The sequence below is a fragment of the Nymphaea colorata genome, chromosome 7 (genome assembly GCF_008831285.2).
Source record: "Nymphaea colorata isolate Beijing-Zhang1983 chromosome 7, ASM883128v2, whole genome shotgun sequence".
In the NCBI taxonomy this organism is placed as follows: domain Eukaryota; kingdom Viridiplantae; phylum Streptophyta; class Magnoliopsida; order Nymphaeales; family Nymphaeaceae; genus Nymphaea; species Nymphaea colorata.
Window position 1 is genome coordinate 12,646,413 of NC_045144.1, and position 13,126 is coordinate 12,659,538.

At 39.3% G+C, this 13,126-nt stretch overlaps 1 protein-coding gene across 1 annotated transcript in view; it reads left to right on the forward strand.

Moving 5' to 3' along the window:
* LOC116257010 (vacuolar sorting protein 39) overlaps positions 1–13,126 on the forward strand; it is a 54,826-nt gene that overhangs the window by 32,344 nt on the left and 9,356 nt on the right. Inside the window, 3 exon segments of the mRNA XM_031633596.2 lie at positions 269–592; positions 969–1,190; positions 1,279–1,521. Coding sequence (XP_031489456.1) covers positions 269–592; positions 969–1,190; positions 1,279–1,521 — 789 coding nt within the window.

Here is a 13,126-nt window from a genome sequence, read left to right on the forward strand (position 1 = left end):
GGTTTTATCCAGCAAGATGGATTTATCTCTCTGTTTTAATTCCTTTCACATAAAGGCTTCAAATCTAGTACTTCCAGGAACTGCTGTATGACTATTTGAACTCTAAATGGATTCTAAAAATTTGAAGATCAATGTTCTCTCTTATTCGAAGTTGTCTACCTTTTGGTTCTGCTTTGCAGCTTTATAATGATATTTGTTTAAAGGTTCTGTTATGCAAGGCATTGTCATTCTACAGTTCTGAGTTCTCATAAATCAAGTTGTCTTCCAGAGCCATGTTGATGTCCATGTAAGTTCAGGTGCTAGAGAAATCGCATCTATTCTTGATACTGCACTAATTCAAGCTCTGTTGCTCACTGGGCAATCATCAAGTGCATTAGAGCTATTGAAAGGTCCCAACTATTGTAATGTAAAAATCTGTGAGGGCTTCCTAAGGCAGCATAAGTTTTACTTGGTTCTAATTGAGTTATTGAAATGCAATGACATGCATCGTGAGGCACTTAATCTTCTCAGCCAATTAGTAGAAGAAACAGACAGTGATCATGCTGATCCCGTCCACAAGTTCACTCCAGAGATGGTTCTTCAATACCTTAAGGTATGGTTTTCTGCTGATTTAATGTTTGTTAGTTTTGCTTGGTCCCAGTTTCTGAAATAATGAGATGCTATTTCTCTTGACCTTCTTACTTGTGGATATAATTGGTTGCTAAGTTGCTTGGCATCTTAGGTGTGCCAAGTTGTCCTACACTTTTTTTAGAATGCAAACTGGCATTTGAAAAATCTTCATGTAATTAACATACAAATATAGTAGATTTTCACGCCTGGGTTCAAAACCCAATATGATTTTTCCTAAACTGACCTGAAGTACTCCTTTAATTTGTTATCATACAATAAGTTAATAGTTCTTACCTGGTCACTTTATTTTCTGCAACTTTGTCTCAATAGCTGACCTTTCTTTGATTCTGTTTTTGCAGCCTCTATGTGGATCTGATCCTATACTTGTTCTGGACTTTTCTATGAGAGTTCTTGAAAGGCATCCATCAGAAACTATTGAGCTTTTCCTGTCTGGGGGTGTTCCACCAGATCTGGTTAATTCTTACTTAAAACAACATTCACCACAAATGCAGGCAACTTACTTGGAACACATGCTTTCTATGAACGAGCATGGGATCACGGCCAACCTTCAGAATGAATTGGTATATTGTCTCTTATTCTTCTTATATTACATTCGTTGCATATCTCACTTTTATAAGTCTCTGCTGACATGGTGGAATATGCTTTCAGGTGCAATTCTATCTTTCCCAAGTTCTTGATTGCTATGCTTCGCTTTCTGCTCAGAAAAAGTGGAATGAGGAAGAGTATTCCCCTACTAGGCGAAAGTTGATCTCTGCATTAGAGAACACAACTGGATATAACCCAGAGAATTTGTTGAAGCGCCTTCCTTTGGATGCTCTATACGAGGAGCGTGCGTTACTGTTAGGCAGAATGCAACAGCATCATCTTGCCCTCTCTCTCTATGTACACAAGGTACACAAAAATGTAATTTTGTTGATCTACTTCCTGGTTGATCACAATGTATTATGACCAATGTTGTAAAGTGCCTACCATGATGTGTATCGGTTGGGCAACAGTTATGCTGTACCATATTATAAAAAATTGTACATTGTTTTTTTAATGTTTAAAAAATCTAAAAACTTGAAAAAATAAATAAAAATCAGGAAAAATAAGAAAGTATGGTTTTTATGAAAACATGTTATAAATAATGCTGATACATAAAATTCATCAAATTAACATAACATAATCATAATTCATAAATCATTACACATCAAGGAATATGTTTAAACTTTAAACTTTAAACTTGAAGGTCTTTACAACACCAAATGAACTTGTTCAATGCAAACAACAAATGAAAAATATCATCTTCTTATCATTGTTCAGTTTTATTCTCATCGTCATTTCATTTCGATCATCTTTTTCAACTTCAACATCCTCACCAATATTTACAGGCTCTTTATGATCACCATCCTATGTTCCTTGGATGTTCAACCGCTCAAGATCCTACTCTTAAAATATGGTGGATGGTTCTTCTTCAACTCATTCAACACATTAAGTTCTTTAAGTTTATAAGATCAACTTGAGATCTACCCTTGCTGAAATTTTTTTCTAATTGCCTAAAATAAATAAGAAAACATCTTTAATATATATTATATTGGCATGAACAAGGTCATTCAACCTTTTACTTCTAGATTGTGTTCTTTTTCTTACTATGGATATTTGTGACAACACTCCAATGTTTTCACATCCATTTGCACTGCATGCTGAACTGAGGGTTCTAATTGCAGAACTTCTAAGGTTTGGGCAGTCACTCCAGAATGTATTCCACCACATATCTAAATACAAATAAAACATTATGAGAACTAACATATAAAATTATTAAAATACAATTATGAAAAATAAAATGAAGTCTTGCGTATAATACCTTAATGCATGGTTGTCCTGTTCAAAATGACTGCATTTCTTCTCATGTTACCTTGGCAATTATCATATATTTCCATCCCACGATTGGATGGCATCTTGTATGCTTGACTCAATGACTAATATGCCAGTGCTATTCAACAAACCTTTGTTCACCTCTCTATCCATTTTAAACGTGGCAGAATACCTTAAGGCAAGATTGAAATGGTATTCTGCTTACACAATGAAGTTGGTTAGTCCACTTTTGGTTTATGATTCTCCATATAGGCATGTATTACTTATTTTTTAACTTCAAGTTATCTCTAGTGGCCTCTTTGCTTCACTGTAGCTTCATAGAGGTATACAATGGTAAGCCTATCTTTGCTGTCAACTAACCTTGAGGTTTTAATGAGAACTGTGACATAGGTACGTTGAAATGGCCCAGGTACTTGCATCAGTATGGTGGTATATACCAATGCGGCTGCACATGACAAGCAGGTCGGGCTTGGATTGGGTCTTGGTCTCACCCAATTCAAACCCCCAAATATATTTTAGAATGCTAAAAAAAAAAACTTGTAGTTCTCCCTATGTCTTAGGGCAAGTGAAGCGAAACCCCCCCACCCACAGAGAGAGAGAGAGAGAGAGAGAGGGTTTTAAGACTTTTGGGGAGGGTTGGGGGTGCGGATGGAGGGAGGGAGAGATGGACTTTTGGGGAAGGCAGTATCAACACACACACACAAACGAGAGAGAGAGAGAGAGGGTTTTAAGACTTCTGGGGAGGGTTGGGGGGTGCGGATGGAGGGAGGGAGAGATGGACTTTGGGGGAAGACAGTATCAACACACACACCCAAACACACACACACACAAACAACCCATCCTTCAACCCTGACACCGTTTTAAACCCATCTTTCTATTTCTTTATAAAATTACTTAGCTATAACTATATTTAGTTATATTACAAAAACAGTTACATTTTGTTTATATTACAAAAACAGACTCATTTTTTTTAAACTTAGGAATTAAAAAACAATTTATATTTCTTTTAACTTTGGCTGCAGACACATGCACACACACACACACACATGCACACACGCACACACACATATAGGTGGTGAAAGTTATTAAAAGTTGGTTTCGGTCACATAATTTAGCAGCATAACAAGTATCATTGAGATAAGTAGGCAGACTGGATGTACCTGAAGGAGGCATTTATATGACACCCTCATTTTACATAGTTTTGTGAAAACTTAAATTTTTAATGAGTTTTGAGAACCTGATTTGTGTGTGTGTGGGTGACACACCCAACACCTAATTTTTTGTGAATAACCTGGGATCTGTCAGGTTTTCGACTCTTTGGAAAACCAGGTTTTGTCAAAACTAAGTATTTCTCAAACCCAGTTTTGATGTCACCCAAGCACCCCAGAAAATGCTTTTTTGGAGCCAAAACCAGGACCTCCAAGAGTTTTGGAGTGTCATCCAAATGCTTTCTAAAAGTTCTCCTATAGGCAAGGTACAATGAAGTGCAGTTAGAGTGCATAAGCTGTTAGCCAAATATTTGGGTTCCCTTTCAAATCCTAAAACGAATTGGACATATTGCTTACAAACTTCAATTTTTTGAGGATTGATTCTATTATTTGGCCCATCTTCATGTTTCACCGCTGAAACCCTGCTATCAGGGCCACACTTTACTAGCTCTTCTCACTTGCCTTCCATCCCACAGGATGCACTTGCTCCATTCTGAATCTTGTGGCCAAGTTGTTTGCAGGTTAGGGCAATCAGTTACCCAATGTATGGCAAAGACAAAGACACAACTATCTCCACATGGGAAGACTCTATCCAACTGCATCATTGGTTTCCCATATTCATACCTTGATGAAAAGGTATTTTTCAAAGGGAGGATATTGGTAGCCGCCTAGGGTAATTAGGAGGCAAATGTAAAAGAAGTTAGGATTGGAAGTAGGTGGGTTGGCTTGAGTCGTACCATAGACATGTGTTCATACTTCATACCCTTTAAAAGAGGGGTTGTTACACGACTTCATTAGTTAGGTAGCTGCAGGTACCATACATTTTCATGCATCTTGGCTACTGGTGTTTTGGTTGACAGATCCTTGCTGATAAATCTTGTGTACAAGACTTGCAAAAGAGATTTTCAACCGATCATGTTCCAAAACCTGTGCACCATTTCTGTGAGGGTTCATTTGAAGGTATTTCTTTACAAAACAATATAAATTTAGGATAATTTTCACAAGGCAATAGAAATTTACTGTAAAGGGAGAGATTTTATACCTTTCATGGAAGAAATTGGAAACCTCTAAATCAATCTTTCATGTGCAAATCTAATGTCAAATTGATGTTGTTTCCCTCAAAGCAGCAAAATCTCACCTTCGCTGAAGTTGTAAGTGTTTAGAAGCTGCGGGACGGGGGCTAGATGTCCAACTCAAAAAAAAAAAAAAGAGTGGCTCAGATGTTTTTTCTTTTTTGGCATTGACCCCATATCACATGATACTAGTTGATACCCCTAGATACGGGGGGGTCTGTCTTGTTGTTTACTTTGTTAGTTACAATGTGGCATATTGCAGTGCTACACTGAGTTGGAGAGGTGGGCTTTACTATGATGCTTCATGTGGATTTCAAAGCAAAAATTGTCTTTTGCTTCCAAAATTGGTTTTCTCATCTTCCATCAGTGCATATTTTGCTTCATAACCATATAAAAAAACCTGTTTCACAATAAATAAGATGAAAAAAAAAAACTTACATAATCATGATACCAAATAATTTTACTATATTTTCAGAAACTTATATCAAGTTACCTTTATTTGTTCGTTAGCACAATGCATGGCCTCATATATATAACCTATTGATGGCTTGATGGTTTTTACTATCTATCTTTTATGGTAAACTTACTAATCGACTCACAACTGCATATATTTCAGTGCTATGATCTATACGTAGATTAATAATAATATATGAACAAATAAGAAATGACAAAAAGGAAGAAAAGGAAAGAAAGAAAAGAAAGAAGTGGAAGAGTAGAAAAAGAGACAAGAAGCCGAAGGGTAGAAAAAGTAGAAATATAATCATTTACAATCAGGTAGCCCAGTATTTTCACTTTGTGTGTGTGTGTTGTTAAAATATAAATCCTTCACCAGCACGTTGAAGAGGAGTCTCTTAGGATTCCACCTCCTTGTAGAATGTGTTAAGATATTTAATGTCCTTGTAACATGTGAAGAGTCTCCTAGGATTCTATGTTGTAGTTAATATCCTTGTTATATGTGAAGTCTCTTAGGTTTCTATGATGTAATTAATGTCCTTGGAGCTTGTGAAATCTCCTAGGATTCTACGATTGGAGACTCTTAGAATTTTGGAAATGGGATTATAAATAGAGGCCGTGCAAACCATTTTGGCTACGGCTTCTTCTCCTCAGTTTCTTCTTGTTTTCATTCTCTCTTTCCCTCTCTCTCTCTCTCCCTCTCTCTCTCTCTATCTCTATCTTCCTGCGTGAGTGCTGTTTTCTGGTTACAGATATTGGTGCTAGATTTCTATCATGGTATCAGAGCGCCAGGTTACGTTATCTCTACCAAACGAAATGCCCAAACAGGTCTGATCTGGTTAGAACTCTTTTCTCATCTTGTCTCTATCCTGAATTTACTTTTTTCTTGCGCAATTCTTGTTCCTTTTTCTTCTTGCTTACCCAAGGACACATCTTGTTATATCGTGTCTTCTTTCCCTCTCATCTTCTACCTATATACCATTCCTTTCTGCTGTCATGGAAAACCTTTCGCATTCTAGCATGTCCTCAAGTTTTCTTCCTCACCTTATTACCGAAAAACTCAACCATGAGAATTATCTTATCTGGAAAAGGCAAATCATGCCTTTCATAAGAAGTCAAGGCCTCTTTGGACATCTCGATGGTTCAACAAAGGCTCCACCAATATCCGTCTTACAGGAAATAAAAAATGAGGCAGGAGAAGTTATTGCTGTTCATGAAGACAACAATCCTGAACATGCTATGTGGATGAGACGTGATCAAAGTCTGGTTGCGTATATTTTGTCCACTTTATCTCAACAAGTGTTACTTTCAGTTTCTGATGATTGTACTGCAGAAGAATTATGGGAAACCCTTGCTTATACCTTTTCCCAAATATCAGAAGCTCGAATTATGTACTTAAAGAAAGAATTTCAGAATTTGAGCAAAGGTTCAACGTCTATCATGGATTATTTGGGGCGTATTAAGGCCGTCGCAGACCAACTTGCTGCCTCAGGGAATAACATTTCTGATAAGGAAAAGGTGCAGCAAACCTTGAATGGACTTGGGCATGATTATCATGCTTTTATTACAGCTCTTGAGGTCCTTCCTGTTCTGCCTTCCTTCAACGAACTACAAGGTAAACTTCTCCAACATGAAATGAATATGAAAAGAGTCATTGAAAGGACTGATCAAGGGAACTCCCAAAATGTATTGGCTATGAATGTAAAGTTTGGTAAGAGCCATGGGAACTCCAACCATGGTGGTCGTGGCATTCTACCAACACCACATAACCAAGGTATGTCTCCTTTGGACACTTCAAGAAAAATACCAATTTGTTTTCAGTGCAACAAGAAAGGACACATGAAGGCACAATGTTGGTTTAATCCTCAAAATAAAAACAAAGGGGTAAGACATGATTATAAACAAGGAGGACAAAGTTCTAAATCCACCGCTGAAGATATGCAACAGCTATTGATGACCGCATTCTCAAAGATGACTATAAAGCAAAATGAGCAAGGAGAATGGTTCTTGGATTCAGGTGCAGCTACCCATGTGACAGGAAATGCAGATAAATTGACTAACTTATCCCCTCATTACGGTAGAAGTTGCATTATAACAGGTGATGGAAAATCTCATCCTATTACACATATTGGAAATGCACATATTCCATTGTCATCCTCGTCTCTATCACTGTCTAATGTTGTTCTTGCTCCCAATATCAAAAAGAACATCATATCCATTTCTAAACTCATTGATGATACAAGCTCTTCTGTTGAATTCACACCTTCTTCTGTCTATGTCAAGGACCTCCAAACGAAGAAAATGTTCGCTAGAGGGGAGCGTCAAGGGAATATGTACGTCCTCAAGGAATGTCTACCCAAGGATTCATCCACTTTTGATATAGGATTGAAGACATTTTCTCTTTCTCATAATGCGTCATCAGTGCCAAGTTCTTGCCATTTTCAATCAAAAGTAAGGGGCCCTAACCAATTTTTGGAGTCTGATTTGTGGCATAGTCGGCTAGGACACTGTGGTCGACATTTCATTGAAAAACTTGTCACAGATAGTCTCATTCCAAGATCAAGTTTACCTCTTACTTCAAGTGTCAAAAAATGTTCAAGTTGTGGACTTTGTAAGAGTCATGTTTTACCTTTCCATAATATAAATCAAAGGGCTTCCAAACCTTTTGAAACTATTTTTTCTGATGTATGGGGGCCAGCCCCTATTGATTCCATGTCTGGGTCAAGATATTATGTCTTATTCATTGACTCTTACTCACGTTTCACCTGGATTTACTTCATGAAACACAAATCAGAAGTACCTCACATATTTCGAAACTTCTATGCCATGATTCAAACTAAATTTTCATCCAATGTGGTGCATTTTCAATGTGATGGAGGGGGAGAATATTCCTCGCTTGATTTTATTGAATTTCTACGTGAAAAAGGGATAACTAGACAAATTTCCTGCCCTTACACACCACAACAAAATGGTGTAGTTGAGCGGAAACATCGACATATAGTTGAAAGCGCCATGAGCATGATGCATGATACTAATGTGCCCATTTCCTTGTGGACTGAAGCCTTCCATACTGCTGTATACATAATAAATTGTTTGCCTATGACACTCTTGATGTCTAAATCGCCATATTTTACACTCTTAGGCAAACAACCTGATTACAAGAACTTGAAGGTTTTTGGTTGTGTATGCTATGTTCACGTTGATGCTGCCTTGAGGAACAAGTTTCAAGACAAAGCGATTCAATGTAGATTCGTTGGATATGCTGATGAATATAAAGGTTTTCGATGCTATGATCCAACAACTAAACGTATCAAAACTTCAAGAAATGTCATTTTTGATGAACATAGTTTTGATAATACAAATGAAATGCCTATGACCATTGAATCTTATGATCCCTGGACCAGTACACAGTTATTTAATGCAGATCCTGTTATAGAAAATGATGTGCCTCAAAGTGAAGATTCAGAGAGAGCAATACAACCGTCGGATATGGCTCAAAGTGAAAATCAAGAAGATCCAACACAGTCATCAAGTCATCACGAAAACAATAATGAAGAACAGAGCAACGATGCACATCGGTATTCGGGTCTTATCTACAGTCGACGACTAAGGGACAGAGATGCTCACAGTGAAGAAGACAACATGCCCCACCTTAGAAGATCCCAACGCATTCGTCATCCCATTCACAGGTGGGTTAGCTATGATTCTTTATCACTTGATTTTCAGTTATTCATGGCAAAAGTTGGCAAGGAGGAAGAACCTACTTCATTTGATCAAGCATCAAAATCACATCATTGGAGAAAGGCTATGAAAGAAGAAATGGATGCCTTGCATGAATGTGGAACATGGGAGATCGTTCCGAGGCCACACGAAAAGAACGTAGTGGGCTCCAAATGGGTATACAAAATTAAATACAAACCTGACGGCAGCATAGAAAGACACAAAGCAAGGTTAGTAGCAAAAGGGTTTACACAACAATATGGAGAAGATTATGATGAGACATTCAGCCCTGTGATCAAAATGGGAACAATTCGCGTGATTATATCATTGGCAGTTGAATATGGATGGAGACTACATCAAATGGACGTGAAGAATGCTTTTCTTCATGGTGATTTAAGGGAGGAAGTATATATGGAACAACCTCCAGGATACACGAAAGGAGACTCTCATGCATGGGTTTGCAAACTAAGAAAATCTATTTATGGACTTAAACAGGCCTCACGTTCGTGGTTTGACAGTTTCTCTTGCAAGATTCAAGAATGTGGTTTTCGGAGATGTCCTCTAGATCACTCTCTTTTCATTTATCGAAAGGAAAACATATTTACTTTACTTCTTATATATGTTGATGATATTGTTATCACAGGCAATTCAGAAAAACACATAGAAGAAGCTAAAGTTTTGATGATGCAAAACTTCAAAATGAAAGAGCTTGGTGATTTACGATTCTTTCTTGGAGTGGAGATTGATAGGGACAATAATCGCCTCACATTGACACAACAGAAATACACGTTGGATCTGCTGAAAAAGTCAGGTATGTCTGATTGTAAGCCTGTTGGAACTCCTAGTGTTCTAAATCAAAGACTAAGTGCTCAAGATGGGGAGTTATATGAAGATCCTACGCAATATCGAAGTATTGTTGGGGCACTTCAATATCTTACATTTACTAGACCAGATATTATATATGCTGTGAATCAAGTATCTCAATTTATGCATGCACCTAAAGATACTCACATGGATGCTGTCAAAAGAATATTAAGATATCTTAAAGGGACAGCAAGAGATGGCTTAGTTTATGGTAAGAGTGAAAATATAACTACTGGACATCAACTTATGACATTCACAGATGCAGATTGGGCTGGAGATCCCGATCAAAGAAAGTCCATTTCTGGTTTTTGTATTTTCATTGGACGTAATCTTGTGTCTTGGAGTTGTCGAAAGCAAAAGGCAGTAGCAAGATCCAGCACTGAAGCTGAATACAGATGCATGGCTGCAGGTACTGCTGAAGTTACATGGGTTAGACATTTGCTAGAAGACATTGGAGAAAAGATTAAAACATCAATGTTAATGTGCGATAATCAAAGCGCTATTAACATTGCCTTTAATCCCGTACAACATGGTCGAACAAAGCACATTGAGATTGATCAACACTTTGTTAGACAAAAGGTGGAAGACAAGGAGATTCAGCCTATTTATGTTCGTACAGATGAACAAGTTGCAGACTTATTTACAAAAGGATTAACAAAGGAACGATTCTGGTTTCTAAAAGGCAAGTTGTACATGGTGCAAAACCATGCACAACTTGAGGGAGGGTGTTAAAATATAAATCCTTCACCAGCACGTTGAAGAGGAGTCTCTTAGGATTCCACCTCCTTGTAGAATGTGTTAAGATATTTAATGTCCTTGTAACATGTGAAGAGTCTCCTAGGATTCTATGTTGTAGTTAATATCCTTGTTATATGTGAAGTCTCTTAGGTTTCTATGATGTAATTAATGTCCTTGGAGCTTGTGAAATCTCCTAGGATTCTACGATTGGAGACTCTTAGAATTCTGGAAATGGGATTATAAATAGAGGCCGTGCAAACCATTTTGGCTACGGCTTCTTCTCCTCAGTTTCTTCTTGTTTTCATTCTCTCTTTCCCTCTCTCTCTCTCTCCCTCTCTCTCTCTCTATCTCTATCTTCCTGCGTGAGTGCTGTTTTCTGGTTACAGATATTGGTGCTAGATTTCTATCATGTGTGACCCCATGAGTCTTTTCCTTTTTCAACTTTAAATTAGGTATAGTGTTCAACATAGTTTTATTTCAGTTATAGATTTCTACTAGCTCATTTATTATATATTTGTCAGTATATATTTTGTCAAAAAATAGTGTTGCTCTGAAAGATCACCTTATATAAATTTTCTAGATTATTGACAATTAGAAAAAACCACTTGCACTAAGCACTTTCCAAGTTGTTGGTCAAACAACAACTCAAGAAAAGCTTACGTTGACCAATAGAGGTGCTGTCTAACAGGTTTAGATCTTGATAACTATGACAAACAAAAAGAAATTCAAGTAGATGTACATGCTTAATAACAAGATTACAACAACAAAGCATATAAAATCATAAAATTAGGCTTATAAAATATAAACAATAGAATATGTAAATAATAAGATTTAGTCCTGTTAGAATATGTTGTTGTGGGAACCGGGTCCATATCTGGACCCGATTCTATGGGGCGCGGGTACCGAGGTGGGCTCGGTACCCTAGGCGGCTTCTCCTCTCTCCTTCTTTATATTGTCACTTATGTATAAGTGTTGAATTAAGTGAAATAGAATTTCCTTCTCTCCTAGGGTTGCGGGTGTGCACCTAGGTAGAGCTTCCCGTGGTTTTTTCCTCGTCCGAGGTTTTTCCACGTACATCGTGTGTTCTTCCTCTTCTTCCTCTACGGGGTTCGTGTTTCTACATGGTATCAGAGCCATCGAAGTTGGAGAAGAGTTTTTTTCCCGAGGATCGTTAGACGTGGAAGTTTTTCGTCGCCCGACGCCATTGAAGTTCCGGCGCCGCTGCTGCCCTTGTGACGTCGCCCTGCTCTGCCGCCGCCGTCCTCCGTTCTGCCGCTGGTTGCGCCTCCGCAGTCCTCCGTTCGGCCCGTTCTAGGTTTCTGCCACCGTGGGTGGCCTCTGTTTTGCGCCGTCGCCTGCCTTCCGTCGCCGCTGCCTCATTCCCGCCGCCGTCAACTCTCCGTTTCTGTGCCTCTTGTTGCTGTGTGCTTGTTTGTGATGGCAGAAGCGATGGGGACTCAAAAAGATGCCGTTCTTGACGCGGGCAGCGTCTCCAAGACTGAGAACGTGCCGATCCAGGTCACCTCCATCCGTCTGACCAAGGACAATTACCTATCTTGGTCTGCCGCTCTCGAGATTGGGATTACTAGCCGTGGGCGTCTCTCTTACATCACTGGCGACAAACCTGCGCCCATCAAATCTGATCCTCAATGGGCGACGTGGGCGTTGGAGGACAGCCAGGTGAAGGTGTGGATTATCAGCTCCGTGTCCTCCGATATCCAGCCCCTCATTCTGCGGAAGCCGACCTCTTTCGATATGTGGACTGTGCTTGCAAAGATGTATGGTTGCAAGAAGAGACATCTGCGCACCTATCAGATTAAACGCAGTATTTACTCCCTGACACAGGGTGACTTGTCTGTGGCTGCCTTCTATGCTGCCCTGAAGACCAAATGGGAGGAGCTAGATTATCATGTGACTGATGAGTGGAAGTGCGGTTCAGATCATTCCCTCTACTGGGAAAAGGAATGGATGGACCGTACGTTTCTGTTTCTGGGAGGCCTGCGGGATGAATTTGAGTCTATTCGTAGCCAGATTCTTAATGGTGATGAGATTTCGGGGATAGAGGAAGTATATGCTCGTGTTGAGTCTGAAGAAGAACGTCGCCAGGTGATGCATCTTGACACCGGTCATGGCCCTTCTGCCTTTGTCAGCCGTGCCTCAGGGACTGGGTAGCGTCCTGCCCGGCATTGCACTCATTGCAACAAGTTGGGGCATTCGGTGGATTTCTGTTGGGATCTTCATCCCGAGAAGAGACTGGTCAGAGGTCGTCCTCCCTCTGGCAAGCGTAGCCCTTCTGTGTCTGATTCCAGTCAGAGCAATCCTTCTAGTGGTGCAAAGTCCAAGCTGTCCCCTGATCCAACTCAAGGAGCTACAGGCGTACATCAGCCGCCTATCTACTACCCCTGCGGAGTCCTCCACTCAGCTAGCCCAAGCCCTCGTTGCCTCGACTGATCAAGGTAACCCTTCTCTTGGCGATTGGATTGTTGATAGTGGAGCCACTCACCACATGACAGGGGACTCTAAACTCTTTCAAGAATATCAACTTTCCTCTGGCAAGCAACGTGTGTCTATGGCAGATGGGTCTTC